General features: G+C 52.7%; 1 protein-coding gene across 1 annotated transcript; it reads left to right on the plus strand.

The window, feature by feature from the left end:
* The first annotated feature begins 440 nt into the window (after positions 1–440).
* On the plus strand, positions 441–21,168 carry SIGLEC15 (sialic acid binding Ig like lectin 15). Its single transcript, XM_054461008.2, has 6 exons — positions 441–553; positions 11,613–11,672; positions 12,097–12,480; positions 13,373–13,750; positions 14,869–14,899; positions 16,764–21,168. The coding sequence occupies exons 1-6, from the start codon at positions 502–504 to the stop codon at positions 16,843–16,845; spliced, it is 987 nt and encodes a 328-aa protein (XP_054316983.2). The 5' UTR covers positions 441–501; the 3' UTR covers positions 16,846–21,168.
* The last annotated feature ends 1,071 nt before the right edge of the window (positions 21,169–22,239 follow it).

Below are 22,239 nucleotides of genomic sequence, written 5' to 3' on the forward strand. Positions count from 1 at the left end.
AAGAAGGGAGGAAGGGAGGGAGGAAGAGAGGAAGGAAGGAAAGGAAGGAGGGAGGGAGAGGAAGGAAGGAGGGAGGAGAGGAAGGAAGGGAGGGAGGGAGGGAGGAGAGGAAGGAAGGGAGGGAGGGAGGGAGGAAGGAAGGGTGAGCCACATATAAACAGCATATAAACAACAGTTTTCTGTGAGGGGATGGCAGCCACAGGAAATGGCCCTGTTTCTGTCCCATCCTCTTTCCTGTTTCCTGTCCTGGAAAATCATCCCAGTGGTTCCCCTCTTGGTTTTCCACATGACTAAACTCCACGGGGCTTGAATGATCAGACCTCAGGCTGCCAGGCTTCCTGTCCCTAGTTCCTCTGGCTCCCGCAGAGCCCACAGGGACCTGCAGATCTGGGTGCCCTGCCCACCCCCTCCCGCCTTCCTTCCCCCACCACGCCTGGGAGGGCCCTCACTGGGGAGGTGGCCGAGAGCGGGTCTGGCCTGGGGTGTTCAGATGCTCACAGCATGGAAAAGTCCATCCTGCTGCTGGCCTGCTTGGCGTGTGTCCTCCCGACAGGTGAGTGTCTGCTACTCTCTCTGGCCCATGCTCGGGACAGAATAGATGCTGACAGCATCTTAGGTACAGTCTCCCCTGGAAGGCAGGAAGCAGGTGTGCAGAGCCTCCAGGCCTGTGGAGGAGGAAGAGCTGCGCTTGGGGCCTGTGGTGCCAGAAGCCAGAAGTTCAAATCAGTGCTGTGTCTTGGATTTCAGGTGACTTGAGACAGGCACTCCATGTCTCTGGCTTCAGGGTGGCTGCCTATATAAAGGCTACTTGCCCCACCCATTGCTGCGAGGATCCAGAGGACAATAGGCCAGGTACAGAGAGGACATCACAGGCTCTGAACAAGCTTCATGTGCTGCTGTCACCCAAGTGCCGTGTGTTTTGATGGGCACAGCCTGAGGAAGAAGGGCGGGGAGCACATGGGCGTTTGGGGACAGTGCTGATGCATGGGAGGGGCTGATTTCATGTGGGGGATATAATGAGGGATAGAGGCCCTCCCAGCAGGAATCCCAGTGGGTGAGTGGGAACACTGTGGCAGGTTTAAGCAACAGTGTCATCAGTCACTTAGCTCGGTGACTTGGTATCCTGGGAACAGTGTTTCAAAAGGCACAGGGACCATCTGCATCAGAATCCCTGGGGTTAGGAGAGGGCATTTGCTAAAATGCAGGTTCTTTGGCTCCACCCCAGACCTGCAGAATCAGAGTATCAGGCAGCAAGGCCTAGGAATCTGCATTTTCACCATCTTCTTGGGTGATTCTGACACTCGATGCATTTGAGGGCACCTGGGATTAATGGCAAAGGCAATCCTCAGAGCACCTCTCTCCAGATCCCAGTCCTTCCCCCATCCCCATCCTAGGACTCAGCATCCGTGCCACTGTATGCTCGGCCATCACAGGCCACACACTGACATCATGGTGTCCTGAGCTGTTAGTCAACATTCCCTGTATGGGGTCCTGGCTCCATAACTGGATGATAAACTCCCACACCTTAGACCCCTTTGCCCTCCCCTCCGGCGTTGTACTCAGACTGGAGTCCAGCTCAGGACTGTTTTGGGCAGTAACAGCAAACCTCTGCACAGCTCTCACCACATGCTGGGCACTTTAGTAACTCACATAAGCCTCAAAACCCTATGAGAAAGGAACTCTGTTTGTTTGTTTCTTTTTGGAGACAGAGTCTCACTCTGTCACCCAGGCTGGAGTGCAGTGGCGCAATCTGAGCTCACTGCAAACTCTGCCTCCCAAGTTCAAGTGATTCTTGTGCCTCAGCCTCCCAAGTAGCTGGGATTACAAGTGTGTGCCACCACGCCCAGCTAATTTTTTAAATTTTTAGTAGAGACAGAATTTTGCCACGTTGTCCAGCCTGGTCTCAAACTCCTGACCTCAAGTGATCAGCCCGCCTTGGCCTCCCAAAGTGCTGAGATTACAGGTGTGAGCCACCACGCCCAGCAGAGAAAGGAACTCTTCCCTATGAAACATTCTCTTTTCACAGATGAAGAACATGGGGCCCAGAGGGGCTCAACAAGTGGCAGGGGTGGAGCTGGGATTTGAACCCAGGCATGTGGGGCTTTTGGCTGGGCCCCCCACTACCCCACCCCACACAGCCATGGACCCTTGGTAGGCACAGACAGGGAAGGAGCTATCTTTTCCCAAGTTGACCTAACTTAGCCATCCTTCTGGGATGATTTAGGGTTGGGTCCCACTGAGACAGTGGCCAGACCCAAGTGGTCAATGGGAGAGGGGTTGAGGGTGTGGATGTTGGCAGCAGGGCAGGTCTGAAGCCCACCTCTGCTGTCTGCTGTTTACTGGCTGCATGGCCTTGGGCAGGCTGTCTACCTTTCTTGAGTCCCTGTAAACTGGGGTCTCTGCCACCTTGAAGAGGTGCTGGGGAGGTTCATTAGACACTACATCAAAGGCCCCCAGCACAGCTCCTGGCCCTCAGTAGCTGCACGATAAATGGCCATGAAACCTTGCCAAAGTCACACTGTTTCAAGAGAGCCGAGGCTTTGGGGATTTTAGGTTTAGGGTGATTTTTTTTTCTCTCCTGTTACGGGTTGGCTGCTATGAATCAGCAAGAGACAAAGGATTTAGAGGAAGCATGGGCTATGGAGTCACATGTTAAAAAACAATCGCCAAACCACACACCTGCTCTGTTGAGATTACTGAGTGCAGCCAAGCCACTCGCGTGAGCCGACTCAGCTGCAGAAAATCGTTTTCTTTACAAACAGCAGCTGCTTCACAGTTAGAACCAGGGTGGTCCAGGCCCCCACTTCCTGACGCTCTTCTGGCTGCTCTTCTTCTGGGAGCCTCTCCTCATGGCTCAGCCGGAAGACATCCAGGCCACGGCCTGGGCAGGAGGCCCGAGGAGCAGGCTTTGCTCCACCACTGTGTGTGCACCAGAGGCTCTGTGAGCAGACGCCTGTGCCAACGCAGGCCCGCCAGTCATGGTCCCTTCCTTGGCCCAGAACAGACCCTTGGTGAGAGAAAAGTGGGAAGCATTTGTCCCAGAAAGGCCCCTTCTACTTTCCATGTCCTCCCCTTCATGCAGGAGACCCCCATACTTGACACCCCATGCCCAGCAGCCCCTAATCTCCCAGGGGTTCCCCACATAGCCTCCCTGGTCCTCCCCCCACTCCCCCCATATCTGCTTTTAGGAAGCTAGAGATGCCAGGGAGTGTGGGGCAGGGGGAAGAACACTGGCCTGGGAGCTCCAACTACCCAAGTGACCTTGGACAAGGCCTCAGGTGGTCCTCAAGCCTGTGATAGGCAGATGTCACAACCACAACCACTGTCATCTTCAGAACCCCTTGTGCCAGGCCTGTGACAAACAGTTCATTTACTCTTCAGCACAGCCTTGCAAGTGAGGCTTCTGGCCTCTGCAATGGGGATTCAGTGACTGCCAGGGCATCCAGCCTACATGGGAACCAGAGGCTTCTGAGTGTGCATCCACCTCTCCCGCACCCTCCTGCAGTGGGCAAGGAGCCTGGGCAAAGCCTGGTGTGGAGACCTATTTACTTCACTAGTTCTGAACTGCCGCAGAAAAACAAACCCAAATGGCAAGACGCATAGCAGCGGTCACCCAAAGATGCAGGGGTGCTTATTCGGGACACAGGGAAAGGTCAGGACCAGAGGACATGGGCTGATCTCACAGCCCAGGAGGAAATGGGAGGGTTTAATGAGCCGGGACGCTTCTCTCCCAGTGGCTGTTGCCAGCAGTTTGCTTGAACTGAGGAAGTCCTATCTGGGGCGGGAAGGGGAAGAGTGAAGGGAGCAGGGCCCACTATGGAGGCTGGGCAGGGTGTGGGGGCACCAGCAGAGACAGGCTACATCGGGACTCTGAAGAGCAGCACCCTGGGGTGGGCACAGGCCCCACGGCAGGGTCAGCCTGTGGCCCTGCCTCTCCATCAGCTCAGGTAAGCAGGGCCACACCCATGCCACAGTCAGCCTGCGGCAGAGGCATGGGTTAAAGGGGAAGCTAGATAACCCTGAGGCAGATGGAGACCAGCTGGCCTTTCACTCACTACTCACACCTCACCCCTTCCCGGGAACCTTCAGGGTCTGGTTTGTGCTGACGGCTTGAATTCCTACTTCCTCTCCCTCCTCTGCTCTCTGATCTCCACCCCATTCTTGCCCTTTCTCTGCTGATAACCTATCTTGACAACCTGCAAGCCCAGAGAAAGATTTGCAGGGAGCAAACCTAGGGGCGAGAGGGGAAGGGCTGAGCTGCAATGAGCCTCAGCTCCACCCACATACCTACAGGTGAGGTCGACAGCCAATGGGAGTGTCTCTCCTTGCCCCCAAAGTGCCCCATCCTGGCCCTCCAGGTGCCACAATGCTGGAAGTGCCACCCCCCGAGCCATGCTCCTGGATCACCCTGTTAGCATGCCCAGGTGCCCTCAAGGAGGGTAGCCCCTCCCAGATTGTTGGGCTCCTCAAATTGGCCACTCATCAGCCATGTGGTGGGGGCAGGGGCACAACAGATGTCTGAGGGACTCCAGCTCTGAGGGCCACAATGCTGTCCCTCCTGGAGGCGTGGTCTTCCTATGGTGACTGCCCCCCTGGCTCCATCCTTCCCTTACCCCCTCAAAATCTGTGTCACATAAAGCCCACCCCAGCAGACCTAATTCTTGTTAAAGTGCCATTCTGTAAGGGCACACCCTCTGGCCATTATTCCACCACGACTACCACGGGACTCACTTTCCTGTCTGTGACACCCTGGAGAGGGTCTTTAATTCCAGGCATTAGTAAAACATCCACAGAGAGCAAGTGACCCGTGCTCTGCCATGAAACCGACAAGCAGCTCAGCTTTCTCTCTAGTTAACAGAAGTGTGACTATGCCCACAAAAGATCTACATAGAGGTTCCCGTGCAAATCCCTGCTTTGCTTTTTCCCTTACCAAGGAACTGGTGGAGATCTTTGGTCAGCTGTGGCAAAACCAAGGTTTCTGTTTCTGAGCCTATCCAATTGCAGCTTCTGCTGGAGTAGGCTCCCCAGCTCTGTTTCTGTCTCCCTGGAGCTCTCTCCCTACCCTGGCATCACAGGTGTGGGGCTTTGGGAGAGTGGGTTCGGCATCAGTCAACTACTCCCTAGTGGGATCGTGATTACAATGATGTGAGAGCTAATGCCCGATGCTGCAGCCCCAATCCTTCCTCCTTTAGACTGGTCACTGCAAGGAGGAATGAAGGGAGCTATGGGGGGAATTCCACTATGAAAGACCATCAAGGCATGGACGCTACTTTCAAGTTGGTTTTCTGAATACCTAAAAGTCCTTTGATTTATTTTAGCTAGACATTTTTCTTTCTTTTTTTTTTGAGACAGAGCCTCACTCTGTCACCCAGGCTGGAGTGCAGTGGTACCATCTCAGCTCACTGCAATCTCCGCCTCCCAGGTTCAAGCGAGTCTCCTGCCTCAGCCTCCCAAGTAGCTGGAACTACAGGCACCCACTGCCATGCCAGGCTAATTTTTTTTTTTTTTTTTTTTGTATTTTTAGTAGAGACGGGGTTTCACCATATTGGCCAGGCTGGTCTTGAATTCCTGACCTTGTGATCTGCCCGCCTCAGCCTCCCAAAATGCTGGGATTACAGGCGTGAGCCACCGCGCTTGGCCAGCTAGACATTTTTCTAAAATGCTTTATGTGCTTTCTTATCATTTTTATCCAAGTATCATTTTCAGACATAGATTTTTAGAATTTAATGTCACCTTAGTAAACATCTAGAGTTATCAACTCATAGATGAGACTACTGATGCCAGAGAGCTATGGCGACTTGCCTAATGTCCCAAAGTCAGCATCAGAGCTAGGGCTGGAGTCCCGGACAGACCCCTGACACCCACTCTGAGGGGCATGCCACTAAAGCAGAATGCCTCTTGCTGCGGTGAACCCCTCCATGGTGCCTCGGACCATCTCTGTGTGTACCTGCTACACTCGCCTGCTGCAGTGTTGTGATGGCTCAAAGCCTTCTGGGTTCACTCCTTCTCCAAATAGTCCCTTTGACACTGTACATTTATCATTTCTGCCTAAGCTGTCTTTCCACTATTTTTTACTGTAACTTTCCTCCCTCATTGAATGTCAACTCTCATTTCTTGCTGCTTTCCAAGAGTCTACAAACAAACCATGTTCTAGCTTTTCAATTTTCATGTCCCTGGGCTGGGAAACTAACCAAATAAGTGTGTTAGAATTGTGCATAAATTAAAAAACAAATAGTGGCTGAGCAATGGCCAGACTGTCAACATAACGAGGAGGCTATTAATTGCCACTGCAACTGTATCCCCAGCACACAGCAGAGTCTCTAGCACATGGTAAACTCTCAATAAATACCTATTGAGTGAATACATGAATGAATAAATGAAGAAATTCCAGGTGAGTTAAGGACAAGGACTGGGCAATTATACTTCAGCTGGTCCAACATGCTAAATTGAGCTGCAAATGGTGTAGTGTCCAGGTACCAACATCTTTTTTTTTTTTTTTTTTTTTTTTTTTTTTTGGTGGAGTTTCACTCTTGTTGCCCAGGCTGGAGTACAGTGGGGCAATCTCGGCTCACTGCAGCCTCCACCTCCCGGGTTCAAGCGGTTTTCCTGCCTCAGCCTCCTGAGTGGCTGGGATTATAGACGTGTACCACCGCGCCCAGCTAATTTTTGTGTTTTTAGTAGAGGCGGGGATTCACCACCAGGCTGGTCTTGAACTCCTGACCTTAGGTGATCCACCTGCCTTGGCCTCCCAAAGTGCTGGGATTACAGACGTGAGCCGCTGCGCCCGGCCAACATCTTAACCCCCTGTGGCATCACCCTGAGCACTTTCTCACCACCCTCTGTTCACACTCCCTGTGCAGGACTAGTGAGGGAAGGGAACTAACACATAGGGAGCATTTGCTGTGTGTGAGGCACTGTGTTCGGTGCTCTACATACGTGGTTTCATTCAATCCTCAATCCTATGTGGAAGGTACTATGTTCACCATTTTGCAGCAGAGGACCCTGAGATCCGGGATATTATGTAACTTGCCCAAAGATCACCCAGTAAGTGAAGGAGCCTAGGACGTGCCAGGCACAGATTGGGTGCTTGATAAAAGTCTGATGAAGAATGGCCAGAGGTGGATTGCCACCTAGGTCTGGCTGTGCCAAAGCTAGCATGCTTCCCGCCATACCCTATGGCCCACCATTGAGGGAGGGTATTTTGGACAACAGGAAGAATGTGGGTCTCCTGATGACCCCTGAAGGTTGACAGAGATAAAGCAGAGAGATTAGAGACCCTACAGTAAGGGGCCATGATTCCAGTTCAGGAATCCTCCCTCCCCTGTCTTAGCAGACAGGCATAAGCTGCCAGAGGGAATTGTAAATGTCACAGGATGCTGGGGAGCTTGTATTCTAGCCAAAGCAAGCGCATTTTTTTCCCTGGGCAAATCCTGCTGAGTCCTTCCCACCCTCACCCTGAGTCCTCTGGGCAGCCTTATCCAAAGGTCTCTGTGTAAGTGGGAGTCCAAGTGCCCGCTTCTTTGAATCCCATTTGGCAGGTAAACAGGAAGCACAAATCTCTTCCTAATGGCAGCCAAGATCGTAACCCTTGGTGAAAGAGCCTCTGTGTTCCCATTCTGCTCCTAGAGCAAAGCCCACCCAGGGACGGAAGGGCCCAGACCTGCCATTTGCAGCACACTTCAGGACATTTTCAAAATTGGCTCTTGTCCTTGGGCACTGGAGCATACAGGTAAAGGTAAAAATCCTTTGAACAAAGGAGGCAAAACTACCCAGGGTTAAGCCTTGGCTCTGTGACTTCAAGTTGCTGTGGTTCTGCAAACCCCAGTTTCCCCTTCTCTAAGAGGGAGCTAAAGATAGCACCTGATGGGGTTGTTGTGCACTTTACTTTTATTTATTTTATTATTATTATTATTATTTGAGGAAGAGTCTCGCTCTGTTGCCCAGGCTGGAGTACAGTGGTGCAGTCTCAGCTCACTGCAACCTCTGCCTCCTGGGCTCAAGCAATCTCATGCTTTAGCCTCCCACATAGGGATTACAGGTGACCATCACCATGCCTCACTTATTTTTGTATTTTTAGTAGAGACGGGGTTTCACCATGTTAGCCAGGCTGGTCTGGAACTCCTGACCTCAACTGATCTGCCCACCTTGGCCTCCCAAAGTGCTGGAATTACAGGCATGAGCCACCGTGCCTGGCCTCTTGTGCATTTTAAATGAGATGAGGATATCATTGAGAATGATATCCTGACGTACAGATTTAATGCAAACCAAGCAAATTCTCAAAAAGAGTTTACTGCTATCGTTATTGTTGCTGTTGCTGTCAGTTCATAAACTAAAATTTCTATAAAAGGGCAAAGACCGAGACATAGATATATAGGATCGAATGCAAAGGAAAAGGTGGGGAACCATCCAGATTCATTAGAGCACTGTAGTAATGAAGAACATGGCATGCTGTATTGATACAGAGGTGAACAAATTAACCAAGATAAGTAAAGGAAATATGGAAAAAACCCCATGAATCCATGGAAACATGACACATGACAGAGTATTGTTTTTTAATGAGATGAGGACTCCCCAGAGCACTGTGTGCTCTGGCCTCATTATGCCTTCATGCCTGGCAACCTCTATGCTGATTGATGTCCATGCCTTGTGGCTTTGCTCTGCTGTTCCCTTTGCCTAGAATGCTACCTCAAGGCTTCGTGCAGTCCCCTCCCTTTCTCAAGGCTCTGCTGAAGTGACATCGCCTCTCTCAAGGGTTCTCCAATCCCTGCCTGCGTAATACACCCCTACTCTAACCACCCCTACCCTCTCCTGTCAGCCTGGACACCCACCCTTCTGTTCTCACATAGCAAATCAATCCAATGTCAGTGACTAGCAGGCAGGTACCATGCTGGGCAACAGCAACTCACATACATAGATGTGGTCCTTGCCCTGCCAGAGCTTCTGAGTGTCTGGGCAAGACACACAGTTCAAAGGCAATGCTCATACTGAGGAAGTACCTCTGCCAGCTCTGAGGCACAGGGGAGGGAGGCCAGCCCTAGGCTTGGGGCTCAGGGAAACCCCCTGCTGTAGGAAAGACTCAGTGGAACCCTGAGGATGAAGAGGAGGAGCTGGTGAGTGACATGGCCAGAAGCCATGTTCAGACACAAGGGATATTGTTCATGCCCATCTTTACGGCACCTGGCAGACTGCAGTGTAATTATGTGCCCACAAATCTGTCTCCCTTTCTAAGCTGCGAGCCCCAGCAGGCTGATAAGATATCCTGTCCACCTTTGTCACCACAGCTCGTACCTGGCATAAAGTGGGGAAGTGTCCAATACATGTTTGCTGAATTGATGAATGCACAATAGCAAATAATAGGTGGGGAATCTGTGCCTGGCTCTGTGATGCCTGCAAGATGCAAGAGGTCAGAGGAGGCTGAGGTCACAGAAAGTGAGAAATAGCAGGGAAACTAAGGCTGGGGCTGAACCTCAAGATTGGAGAGATGCTTTATGCAGCTAGAAGTACTGACTGAACCAGCCAATCCTTCAGACAGGGTTTCTCAAATTTGGAGCAAGGTTCTTTGATGATTAACAACTGAACAAACAAGCTCTTTCTAGAGATAAAATGTTAGGTCCTCCACTCGGGTTCAAAAATGTAATTACATTTGTCCAGAAAAAAGAAAAGGAGATTAGGCTTAAAAGCAGGTTGTATGAAAAAAAAGAACTTGTAGTTTTGAGGCAGGAGAATAGTAGAGGGAAGTGAAGGGGCAGGTGAGCACAAAGCAAGAGAAGAAGCAGAAGTTGAGCAGCCAAAACAAAAGGGAGATAAGCAAGTAAGAGACTCCATGGCTGGCAAGATCCAGACCAGACCAGTAAAGGTAAGCTTCTCAGAGATGGGCATGTGCATTAGAGGAAAAAGTATACTTAAAATGACCCTGTATGGTAATTAGCTATTTAAGGTTCATGCATATGGACTGCATCTCATGCATGTACTTAAAATTATGGGACGGAGGCGACGCACAAGCACACAAGGGCCAAAGTAACTAAGCAGCCTATCAATCAAAAGGCAGACGCTGGCTAGAGATTAGGCAGCTCGGGAAGAGAAGAGAAAAAATAAAATAAAAGGCCATGAAACGTAACAAACTGGTGCTGATCTCATTTCGTAGAGGTCAGTCACTCTCCCACTCCAAGGGTGTGATACTGTACTTCATACACTCTTGATGCTTTGCTTTGCTATTTCTGTCACGTCCAATTGTTTGTGGCACCAAGAACCTGGAACTGAACCATCCAGTAACACTTTTATTTGATGGCAAGCTGGGCATGAACACACAGTGGGATTTTTTCCAGGCACAGCTCCCACAGCCCAGGGCAGCACTGTGGGACTCATGGCACTGCAGGTCCAGCACACCTAGAACACACACCTGGAGCCCCCAGGCTCAGGACACTACAATGAAGGAAGAGGACAGTGAGGATGAGGAAGGCCAGGGGAGGGACTGGGATTTTTCCACCAGAAAAGAGAAGGCTCAATGGGTCCAGGATAGTCATGACAAGACCCTGCACGGGGCCATCATGGGAAAGCGACGTGCACACACCAGAGAACAATGGCGGTCCTGTGGGCGGCAGGAGGTTTTGGTTCTGTGCAGAAGGAACGTCCCGACCTGTGATTATTCATAGATGGATGGTCCCCATGGAGGATGGTCTGCCAGCGATGGGCTAGGGCTGAGAAGACTCCTGCCCAAGGAGCAAATTGGGCTAAATTACCTCAAAAAGCAAAGAGCACTGGGCTTGGAGTCAGAAAAGTCATATTTCTTCCATCTTCAACCTGTGTGACTCTGAGCCTTCATTTTCTCACCTTTAATAATATCTGCCCTGCCTGTCTCCACTGGGTGTTTTGAGGGTCACATGACATGGTATCTATGAAAGCACTGTGTACACTGCAAAGCCCTTTGGAACTACAAGCGCTGCCGTATTATTTCCTCTAAAGATCCTTTTGTGAACTGCACCCTGGGGCACTGACCGGCTGGGCAGGCTTAGAAGCCTGCCCTCTCTCCTTGGGAGGCACCACCCCTGGTCTTATCCTCTGAGGCGCACTCCCCTCTCCCCCAAAGCAGCACACATAGGCAACCACACACACCCTGCAGTTCACCAGCCCTCTGTGAGCCGGAGGCAGAGCTCTGCTTCCAGACCCTGGCTCAACCACACATCCATGGTTCACAAGGTGGGGAATGGGGAAACTGTCCAGAGGTGCTTGCACAGAGCAAGGAGGCAGTGAAACAGCCCGCCTCTCTGGTCTCTCAGTTCCCTCCCTGCCCAGGCACTAGGGAAGCCAGTCAGGGCACAGTCCACTTGGGTATACCTGAATTCTAGAGGAATCTCATGCACCAACTCAACGCATTAGCTTCCAAACACACCGCCCCCTCGCAGGGGCTGTTTCCTCTCTGTAAGTGGAAGTGCTGGTGTCCTCGGAGGAGCCCCAAAGTTCCCAGCCTCTAGTGCACTAGAATGCAGGCTGTGGAATGAGGCGATCCTGAACGCTGGCTTGGCCTCATGCTGGCAGTGTGACTTCAGTTATTCAACTTCTCTGAGCCTCAGTTTATTCACGTGTAACCCGGGGATAACTGTGTTTATCTGTAGGCTCATTTGTGAGAACTAAAATAGATACTACGGAGAACTTGCTCAACACAGAGGTGCACAGTAAGTGCTTTTATTATTATCACCATCTCAGGGATCTTGGGAGTCTGTTTTAACCACGAGATCCCAGGGTTTTTCCACAGGGCAGGTTTTGATGGGGAAAAACTAAGGGTAAGAATATGGGGTCAAGGGGCCTGCAGGTGAATTAGGAAACGAAGAGGGGAATAGTCCCAGGGAAGAGCCGCGGGAACCCAGGCACCTCCCAAGTTGAGGGAGTGCAGGCCCTGGGGGTGCAGGCACCAGGAATTGCCCCTCAAGTCACAAGGTGGGGTTCCGGCTCCCCTGGAACTGGGGGACGATCCCTGAGTCCTGGGGTTTCCAGGCTCGGGGTTGGGGGAGCGTTTCCTGGGTCGTGGGGTTTCCGGGCCCCAGGTGCGGGTGCCTCGACCCAGGGCCCCGAGCCTGACGCAGCCCGCCCCGCTCTCAGGCTCGCCAGCGCAGCGCTGGTCCATGCAGGTGCCAGCCGAGGTGAGCGCGGCGGCAGGCGACGCGGCAGTGCTGCCCTGCACCTTCACGCACCCGCACCGCCACTACGACGGGCCGCTGACGGCCATCTGGCGCGCGGGCGAGCCCTATGCGGGCCCGCAGGTGTTCCGCTGCGCTGCGGCGCGGGGCAGCGAGCTCTGCCAGACGGCGCTGAGCCTGCACGGCCGCTTCCGGCTGCTGGGCAACCCGCGCCGCAACGACCTCTCGCTGCGCGTCGAGCGCCTCGCCCTGGCCGACGACCGCCGCTACTTCTGCCGCGTCGAGTTCGCAGGCGACGTCCATGACCGCTACGAGAGCCGCCACGGCGTCCGGCTGCACGTGACCGGTGAGGCGGCGCGGGAGCGGGTCCCCGGCCTCCCTTCCCGCCCTCCCGCCTGCCCCGCCCCAAGGGCTACGTGGGGGCCAAGCGCTGTGCTGAGCCAGGAAGGGCAACGAGACCCAGCCCTCTCTTCTACCCCAGGGATCTCACACCTGGGGGTAGTTTAGGACCACCTGGGAACTTGACACAAATGCAGAATCCAGGTCCCAGGAAGGGCTGAGGTGGGCCCGGGAATAGGCATTGCCGTGACTCTCGTAGAGTGACTGTCCCCAGTGGCTCTCAGACGAAGAGGCGAGAAAGACAAGTGAATGGCAATCCTAAATATGCCAAGAGGTGCAATGTGGTGTGTGCTACCAGCCCAGAAGGACACTCGCAGCCCCTCTACCCAGGGATGCACAGAGAGCCCACCAAGTAGTGCCTAGCACTTTGCCAGACCCTGATATACAAAGATGCCTCAACCAGGGTCCCGTCCCTAGAGCAGTGGCTCTCCACTCTAGCCCCCACCCTGCTCTGTGACAATAATGGCCACTTAGCATTTGCTAGGGAGCCGGGACCTAGTCCAAGCACCCACAAGCATGAATTTGCCAAATCTTTTCAGCAACCCCTTAAGGCAACTGCTATCACGATCCTCACTTTACACATGGAGAAGCAGAAGCAGAGATGATAGAATCGTTCGCCCAAGGTCACATCTGTATTGCGACGGGGGCAGCCTGGCACCCAAGTGCCCATTCCTCCCTTCTGACCCGCCCCTACCCCTCCAGCTCTGGCGTCCAAAGGGCTAAGGGGAGGGGTGCCCTTGCCTTTGCCCGCCGCTCGCGCACTGCAACCCGCTTTCTCACCCTACCCCTACCCCGCCTTGATCGCGGCTGGTGACAGTCACCCGCCTTCTCCCCTGCAGCCGCGCCGCGGATCGTCAACATCTCGGTGCTGCCCGGCCCGGCTCACGCCTTCCGCGCGCTCTGCACTGCCGAAGGGGAGCCGCCGCCCGCCCTCGCCTGGTCCGGACCAGCCCTGGGCAACGGCTCGGCCGCCGTGCGGAGCCCGGATGAGGGTCATGGCCACCTAGTGACCGCCGAACTGCCCGCACTGACCCATGACGGCCGCTACACGTGTACGGCCGCCAACAGCCTGGGCCGCTCCGAGGCCAGCGTCTACCTGTTCCGCTTCCATGGCGCCAGCGGGGCCCCGACGGTCGCCCTCCTGCTCGGCGCTCTCGGCCTCAAGGCGCTGCTGCTGCTCGGGGTCCTGGCCGCCCGCGCCGCCCGCCGCCGCCCAGGTGGGTGCGCCCCACACACGGGTGGCCGCGAGGGGCCGGGCCAGGGCTCTCTGCTCTTAGATAAGACCACCTGGCTGACCCCCTGGCACTACCAGAACGTCGGTTTTTTGCCCTATGCATCGTGACGCTTTCCTCTCTTTGCATGAAGTCCAGCAGGTGTAACCAGCGCGAAAAAATCCCATTTTGCAATGAGGAAGCTGAGGCTCAGAGAGGTGAAGTAACCTGCCTTTTGATAGCAGCACAGAGATAGAGAGACCCAGACCTGGCTAACTCTAGAGTCGCCCCTTTGCTACCACCCGGCAAACGATTCCTCTGGAGGGGCTCTGACTACAGACCTTCCTAAATAGCACCGTTCCTGAGGACCTACTATGTGCTGTGTGGGTGCTAGGAATACATTGATAAATAAGGCATGGTCCCCTGACCTGCAGTGCGTGCTGAGCCCTAGGCAGATCATTGCACTGTGCTATGAGAAGGGCTCTCCTCAACCCTAGGTCTGCAGAAGCCAGAGGACGGTATGCCCCCCTCTGGTGGGGCGTCTGGAGAAGGCTTCACACAAGCCGTGCTGGGAGAGCTAAATAAAAATATGTAAGTAGGCATGAGCTAGGAAAACAAGGAGAAACGCTCTTCCTAGCAAAGATCATGGTGGATTGACTAGCAGGGTGTCCTGAGGTTGCCACCACTGCTGTCGCCGATCTGGATCAGAAATCTGCCCTGTGCCCCAGAGAGGGAGGGAGCTTCTTGGAGCCCCTCAGAACTCCCAGGTCCATAGCACTAGGCTCACACTCTAGTGAGGAGATCAGACTTTGTCACAGTGGCCCTAGCTTGCTGCTGTAGCCACAATGGCTTTCTTGCCCGTTTCTTGGAACTCATCAAGTGTTTTGTGCTCAGGGTGCTCAGAAGAATGGACTTTTTACTGGATTGCTCCTCAGTCCACCCCTCTCCTCACTAACTCCCCGGCATGGTTCCATGGCACAGCTTCACACCCTGCTAGTCTGCTGTTTGCTTCAAAAACAGTGGTTTCCTCGAGACCCCTTCCACATGGCATGGGTGAGGGTGGGCACACAGGCTGCAGACTGCGGTGGAGATTCATGCCTGCTCTCTTGCTGTCCCTCCCACAGAGCATCTGGACACCCCGGACACCCCACCACGGTAAGTGAGCTCCCCGCCTCCACCCTACCCCACCCACCTAGTCCTCATCAGCCAGGGGGTCCAGGCAGGAGAAGGAATAAATGGCAAAGGGCTGGGGCTGAGGTCCTACTTTGACCAGGGGCTGGGCCCTCCTTGCAGCCCACCAACGCACCCCTCTTGCAGCCTGCCAAGGTCTTCCCTGGACAGACCAAGCCTCGCTGACCTGCTCCTCCCCCACAACTCCAGGCTGTGTTTCTTCCTGTAGTTTCCCCTCCACGTTCTTGAACAGGCAGATTCACACAAAAGCCACACTGGGGACACTCATCCCTGTTCCCCCCTGGCACTCTGCTGAAGGCTTTGCAAACAAAATCTCTAGAGGTTCTGAGAGCCTAGGTGAGGGGCCCAGGGACCCCTAGGAAATCACTGACTCCTGGGTCTTACTCTCTTCTTCTGTAGCATCCACCCATGTGAAGGCTAGTGTTGAAGGAGACAGAACTCAATTCATAGACCCTGTGCAGGCTGTGCCTGATCCTGGCGGAGGGTAGGAGTGGGAGGAGGAGCCCAGCCACTCCCATAACACCACCCACCTGTGCCCTGAAGGCTGGAGGTGCCGCACTGCTGGTGGCCCCACTCATCAGCTGCCTGCCGATCTCTCCACAGTCCCACAACCTGTCCTGTGTCCCTGTTTGCTGATTTACTGTCACACCAACGCCCCTGAATCTGAAAGCCGACCATTGTTCAGTCATTTAACAAATACTTATTGAGTACCTACTGTGTACCAGGCACTGGTACTAAAGACACAGCAAGATCCCTGACCTCACAGAACTCATATCCTATTGTGGAGAATTTTAATAAATATGGCAACAGGCCACCTGACATTGTAAATTAAGAGCTGTGAAGGAAATGGACACGCGATGCAGCAGATCCCCTGGGGAGGGGGCCCACTGCTGGGCTGAGGCTGCTTTAGATCAAGTTCTCTTGGAGGACATGACATTGAGGGGACCTGAGGATGGAGGCTGGGGCCTGGGGACTGGGCCGGTAGGAGCGGTGGAGTTCCAGAGAGCAAGCCCCACTAGAGTGTGGACGTAAGACAGGGACAGTGGGGGCAGCCCGGGAGAGGAAAAGGCAAGTAGAAAGACTCAGGTGAGGCCCAGAAAGGAGGCAGGCATTTCTGGAGGGTGGACGGGAGGAAGGCAGGAAAGGCGTGGGGGTTATTGTGAGTGCAATGGAAGTCACTGAATGGTTTTAAGCAGACACGTGGCTCCATCAGAACAAGCTGGCCCAGGAGACTTGGGTGCAGGCCGTTGGCAAGGCTGAGGCTGGCTTGGCTGTTTGGACGAAGGTGCAGGGGTGGCGGTGGGGAGGTGGGTAGACAGGAGGCATGGCTTGCCCAAGAGCCCAGTGGGCAGCACACAGTGTGGGAGGGAGCCAGGCTGCCCGGGTTGGGAGCCTGATCCCTGGGTCCCACTTCCTGATAAAGACAAGAGGAGAAGAGAGTGGGGCAGGTGTGAGGGTCAGGCATAGCACAGTGGACATTGAGATTTGAGATTCCCACTGAGATGTCCTAGGGGAAGTCAGGAAAGCAGCTGGGGACCAGGAGGCCAGGCTGGAGATTCCGATTTGTAGGTCAGGGACATGGAGCCAGTCTTGAGGCCTCAGACAGAGATAGCGACTCTATGGTCTGGGCTGCCCTGGCCTTTGGGGGCACCTCCCTATTCCTGACCCTGCCCAGCCTCTGATGCCATTCATCTCTGAGCCCTGCCGATTCCAGCTGCTCTGCTCCCCAGAATGTCTCCTCTTCTTGGCCCACTGCTGGCATATAGTTTGGGCAGTTGGGGACCTCCCATCTGTCTTGGGTGGTCATTCAACTTTCTCCTGTCCACAGGTCCCAGGCCCAGGAGTCCAATTATGAAAATTTGAGCCAGATGAACCCCCGGAGCCCACCGGCCGCCATGTGCTCACCGTGAGGAGTCCCTCAGCCACCAACATCCATTTCAGCACTGTAAAGAATAAGGGCCAGTGCAAGGTTTGGCTGGTATGGCCAGTCCTGGTTCTCGGCACCTTGGCAGCCTCCAGCCGGGTGACTCCTCCCCTGCTCGGGGTCAAGACCCTGCTCAAAGAGGCTCATCTGGCCTCCTATGTGGACAACCATTTCAGAGCTCCCTGATATTTTGCCAGCATTTTCTAAGTGTGCATACGTCTGTGTGTGTGTGTGTGTGTACATGCATTAGCTTGAGCGTGAAACTTCCAGAAATGCTCCCTTGCCCTTTCTTACCTAGAACACCTGCTATAGTAAAGCAGACAGGAAACTGTTTACAGGGCCTGGAGGCCCAGTCTTGTCCTCCTCTGTCACTGACTTGCTGTGTGGACCTGGGACACTCTCTTCACTTCTCTGGGTCTCAATTCATTTACTGTTGAACACGGACAATCATATTCTTCCCTCCTGGCTGGGAGGACTACCAAGATCTGAGGAAATAATGGATATGAAGAGGCTTTGGAAAGTACAAAGCCATCTACTCGTGAGGGGCATGACAGGACCCTCTTTGCAGAGTGACCTTTGGATATGCAGTCAGTTCTTGGAGAAGTGTGGCCCCTGCAGCAGTGTCACGGAGAACACAGAGTTCCAGAGAGCAAGCCTGGGGCAGGGGCTGTGCGAACCTGTGGTCAGAGGAACATCAAATCCTGGAAACTTGGTGGCAGGGAGAGGCCTGGGGCCTTCACCCCATGCCCCCTGGGATCTCCACTGTGACTGTCCCACACCCTCTGCCCAACTCTTGCCCCATCAGTTGCCCTATATTGCCTTGAGCTGGGACCCCTAGGAAATGGAAACCAGGCTCCCCTCTCTCAAGGTATCTGGGAACCACTGTCTCAGGGGCTGAAGCCGGGAGACCTGAGGGGAGGTCTGGCTGGAGAGTCCCTGTGTGTAAAACAGCTACAGCTCTGACCTCTCCGACCCGCAACCTTTCAGGGTGTGCAAAGTCCAAACGCACTGGCAACTTCACCCCCTTTGCCCTAACACGGGCAGGCTGACTTGGAGGGGTGCTTCCCTATTTACACCTCAGGGTGAATTTGTTGATCACCTTAGCTCCTGTGGTCCTTGGGGCTTAGGGAGAGGAGGGAGGCATGCCTGGGTCCCAGGTGAGCTAGCAAGAGGAAAGGGCCACAGGCTAGGGGAATAACGAGGCCATGAACAAGACATCTCACCCCAGTTACAATGGCTTTTATCCAAAAGACAGGCAATGACAAATGCTGGTGAGAATGTGGAGAAAGAGGAATCCCCATACACCATTGGTGGGAATGTAAATTAGTACAGCCACTATGGAGAACAGTACAGTTTCCTCAAAAAACTAAAAATAGGCTGGGCCTGGTGGCTCATGCCTATAATCCCAGCACTCTGGGAGGCCAAGGCAGGCGGATCACTTGAGGTCAGGAGTTCGAGACCACCCTAGCCAACATGGTAAAACTCCGTCTCTACTAAAAATACAAAAATTAGCCAGGCGTGCTGGCGCATGCCTATAGTCCCAGCTACTTGGGAGGCTGAGGCAGGAGAATTGCTTGAACCCAGGAGGCGGAGGTTGCAGTGAGCTGAGATCACACCACTGTCCTCCAGCCTGGGCAACAGAAAGACTGTCTCCAAAAAAAAAAAAAAAAAAAAATAGAACTACCATATGATCCAGTAATCCCACTGCTGCATATCTGTCAGCAAGGAAATCAGTATATTGAAAAGATACCAGCACTCCCATGTTTACTGCAGCACTATTTGCAATAGCCAAGATATGGAATCAGCCTAAGTGTCCATCAATGAATGAATGAAGAAAATGAACACACAATGAAATATTATTCAGCCATAAAAAAAGAATGAAATCCTGTCGCTTGCAACAACATGGATGGAACTGGCAGCCATTATGTTAAAGGAAATAAGTCAAGCACAGAAAGATAAATATCGCATGTTTGCACTCACATGTGCAAGCTAAAAAAAAGTTGAAATGGAACTCGTGGAGGTAATAGAATAATGGTTACTAGGGGCTGGGAAGGATAGCAGGGAACGGGGGATAACGTGGAGATACTTAATGAGAACAAAATACAGTTAGAATGAATAAGATCTAGTATTTGCTAGCACAAGAGGGTGACTATAGTTAACAACTTATTGTATATTTTAAAATAACTAAGAGTGGAATTGGAATGTTTTTAACAATAAGTACTTGAGGTGATGGATACGCCAATCCCCGATTTGATCATTGCACATTGTATGCCTGAATCAAAACATCACATGTACCCTATAAATACAAATATATAAATACATATACCCATCCTAATTAAAAATATGTTTTTTAAAAAAGAGGCAGTGATGCTTTTTCCAGGGAGATGGTCTGAAGTTCAAGGGATCTTCACAAGATCGTCACAAGTTATTATGCAGGCCAGTGGGTTGCAAAGCTCCACTCCTCACCAGAGCCTTCACCAGGGCAAGAGGTGGCTTGTGATTAACCTTGGGATTCATCCAGGAGCCTGTCTGAGCTGTTAAGAGGTCACAGGAGCGGGCTTGTGTACCTCCTTGTATGGGGATGCTTTGGGGCACCTCTATGGAAAGTCCTGCATGACCACGGAAGAAGTTAAGGACACAGGAGTGGTGTGTATTGGAACATCTGCCTGGTCTTTGAGGCCAGTTTCACAGCCAAGAAAAATTGCAATAGGAATTATTTCTTAGGTATCTGCTTTGTGCTCTATCACCTCAATACCATTACCACACTTGAGATCATTAACATGAATGCAATATCATTTTACAGTCCATATTCAGATTTCCACGACTGTCTTCAAAATGTCCTTTTGAGTTTGTTGTTTCTAAGCAGGAAGCAGTTGACTCCAGGTGATTTTTAAGCTAACAGTTGAGACTTCAGCTCTGGGTGTGCCTGGCGTTGGCATGATGGTGCAGATGTGTAAGGGTGCCAGGTAATCAGCTGGTGCTAGCTGATACATACCCTCCTGCGGTACTTGCATTTTGAAGAGGACTTCTTGGGACAGGAAGAAGCGCCATTCCTCAGAGGGACATGCCTCTGTTGGCATGGTTTCAGTTGCAGTGATGGGCTGTGGGAAGCACGTTGAGGAGGGACGGCCAGCTGGCACCCCCTTTAACAACTGCACACAGTGCACAGGCAGCCCCCAGCTTGGCCTCCTGATAAAGCCGCTGCTCCTAGGGTCAGAGGGGATGGTGGTGAGGGGACAGCACTCGGCCCTCCCCAGACCCTCTGGGCTGCCCTTGGGGCCTGGCACTGTCCCTGTAAGAGGTCTGGGTGGAGCAGAGCTGCCTGTCTTCCCCCACCCGCCCTCTCAGAGTACTCAGGCTCTGTCGCTGGCAACAAAGGCCAGAGACACGAGCAGCAGGCTGAGTCAACATGGTGTCCTGTGGCACGGAGTCAAGGAGAGAAATGACCCAGAAGACTCGGTGTTTTCAAGACTGGACTTCCTGTTGTAGTGCAGGGCACAGTGTTCCATGAACATGCTCTTCCCATGGGCTTCCAACAGGCAGGCTACGGCCTGCAGGCTTTGCTCTGTGGTCAGTGCCCACCAGACTTTGAAGACAGCAGTGAGAGGAAGTGGCCGGCAACTACCTGGGTGATCTCCTGGGTCCACCAGGAGCCCAACACACTTTCCCTGCTGCCGACTGAAATTTAAAACTAGATGTAGCTATGTGAGAAGAAACCGCCCAGGGGATAATCTACGGTGAAAGTAGGCCCTGCCTTGAGATGGAAATGACTTGGCTGGAGACACCATGGGCTGAGTTTTCACTTGTGCCTCACTGGTCACACAGGACAAGAGAGCTAGGGTCAGGGTGGGTGATTGGTCCCCCAACAGTCACAGAAGCCTCAGGCTGGAAGGCTCCTTAGACAACAGTCAAGCATCCGGGTTTTGTCCCGGCTCCAGTGCTGGCCACTAAAGTCCAGTCCCACCCCCTCTTCAATAACAGCCCCTCACGTTTCTGGGCCCCCTGTGATCCTCAAAGCCCTGTAAGATCCCAGTGGGGGCCAGGGGCGGTGGCTCATACCTGTTATCACTTTGGGAGGCTGAGGTGGGTGGATTACCTGAGGTCAGGAGTTCAAGACCAGCCTGGCCAACAAGGTGAAACCCCGTCTCTACTAGAAATACAAAAACTAGCCAGGCATGGTGGCAGGTGCCTGTAATCCCAGCTACTCGGGAGGCTGAGGCACAAAAATTGCCTGAACCCAGGAGGCAGAGGTTGCAGTAAGCCGAGATTGCGCCACTGCACTCCAGCCTAAGCAACAAGAGCAAAACTCCCTCTCAAAAAAAAAAAAAAAAAAAAAGATCTCAGGGGGTTCTAAGAGCCCAGGAGGTAAGACTGGAATTATCCTCATTTTAAAATGAGGAAAAGCCCCAGGGAGGAAAGAGATCTTGTTACCAGAAAGGGGTCCCAATCCAGACCCTAAGAGAGGGTTCTTGGATCTTGAACAAGAAAGAATTCAGGGTGAGTCCACAGTGCAAAGCAAAATCAAGTTTAAGAAAGTAAAAGAGTAAGAAATTGGCTACTCCATAGGCAGAGCAGCCCCGAGGGCTGCTGGCTGCCCTTTTTTTTGGTTATTTCTTGATTATATGCTAAACAAGGGGTGGCAAAGAAAGACCAAGAGGGAAAAGGGCTGTCTTCAGAAGAGAAGCATTTTCGGAGAAAGATCGTTTCTTTCAGAGGGTCCCCACAAAGATGCCCACTGGTCTGGAGACAGCTAACTTGGCTGCTGCACTAGAAGGAAGTGAGACAACCTGCCTCTAGGCCACTTTCCAACCCTTAAATCCTGTGGTTCCATCTGGTTTAAAAAGCTGCCAAGCTTAGACAAGGGTGAGGGAGACATACCCCACTCCCAGAAAGGCCTGTCCCTAAGGAATCCCAAATTGGTTTAATTCTCAAACGGAATGTGCAGACCCTTCTCCACACCTTGGCCCATTCAAAGTGCATCTTTACAAATGTGAGTGAAAAATAACACTAAAGAGAACTCCCTGGGCATCCCATCACTGAAGGTGGATTTCCCCAGCAGAGCATGACCAAGCTGGGGTTACACTGCCAGAAAGCACCCCCACTCCCACCTCATTTGTGCAATTTTTATGGCCCTGCTCTTACCAAGCTCAAGGCCACATCACAGACCCTCCTGACCTCTCTGAGATCAGCAGGTGGCCTCCTGTCCCTGCCAATTCTTAAATTCTCAAGTTAAAACTTCTCTTTGAAATTAGAGGCCTCACCCGTCATGGTGAAACGTCACAGAATAAAGATTCTATCCACTACAAAGTTTCTCATATAAAATTTTTCTTATTGTGGTTTATGTATGAAAAGACTGTCAACCAACTTGCAGGAAACAATG

The sequence above is a fragment of the Pongo pygmaeus genome, chromosome 17 (genome assembly GCF_028885625.2).
Source record: "Pongo pygmaeus isolate AG05252 chromosome 17, NHGRI_mPonPyg2-v2.0_pri, whole genome shotgun sequence".
Taxonomy (NCBI): domain Eukaryota; kingdom Metazoa; phylum Chordata; class Mammalia; order Primates; family Hominidae; genus Pongo; species Pongo pygmaeus.

What these genes read in the sequence shown, in the direction of transcription:
- SIGLEC15 (XM_054461008.2), top strand. Translation starts at nt 502, where the DNA reads ATGGAAAAGTCCATCCTGCTGCTGGCCTGCTTGGCGTGTGTCCTCCCG. An exon ending in GGCGTGTGTCCTCCCGACAG is followed by an intron (nt 554 to 11,612) that starts GTGAGTGTCTGC and finishes GTTTATCTGTAG; the next exon opens with GCTCATTTGTGAGAACTAAA. An exon ending in CGTCCGGCTGCACGTGACCG is followed by an intron (nt 12,481 to 13,372) that starts GTGAGGCGGCGC and finishes TCTCCCCTGCAG; the next exon opens with CCGCGCCGCGGATCGTCAAC.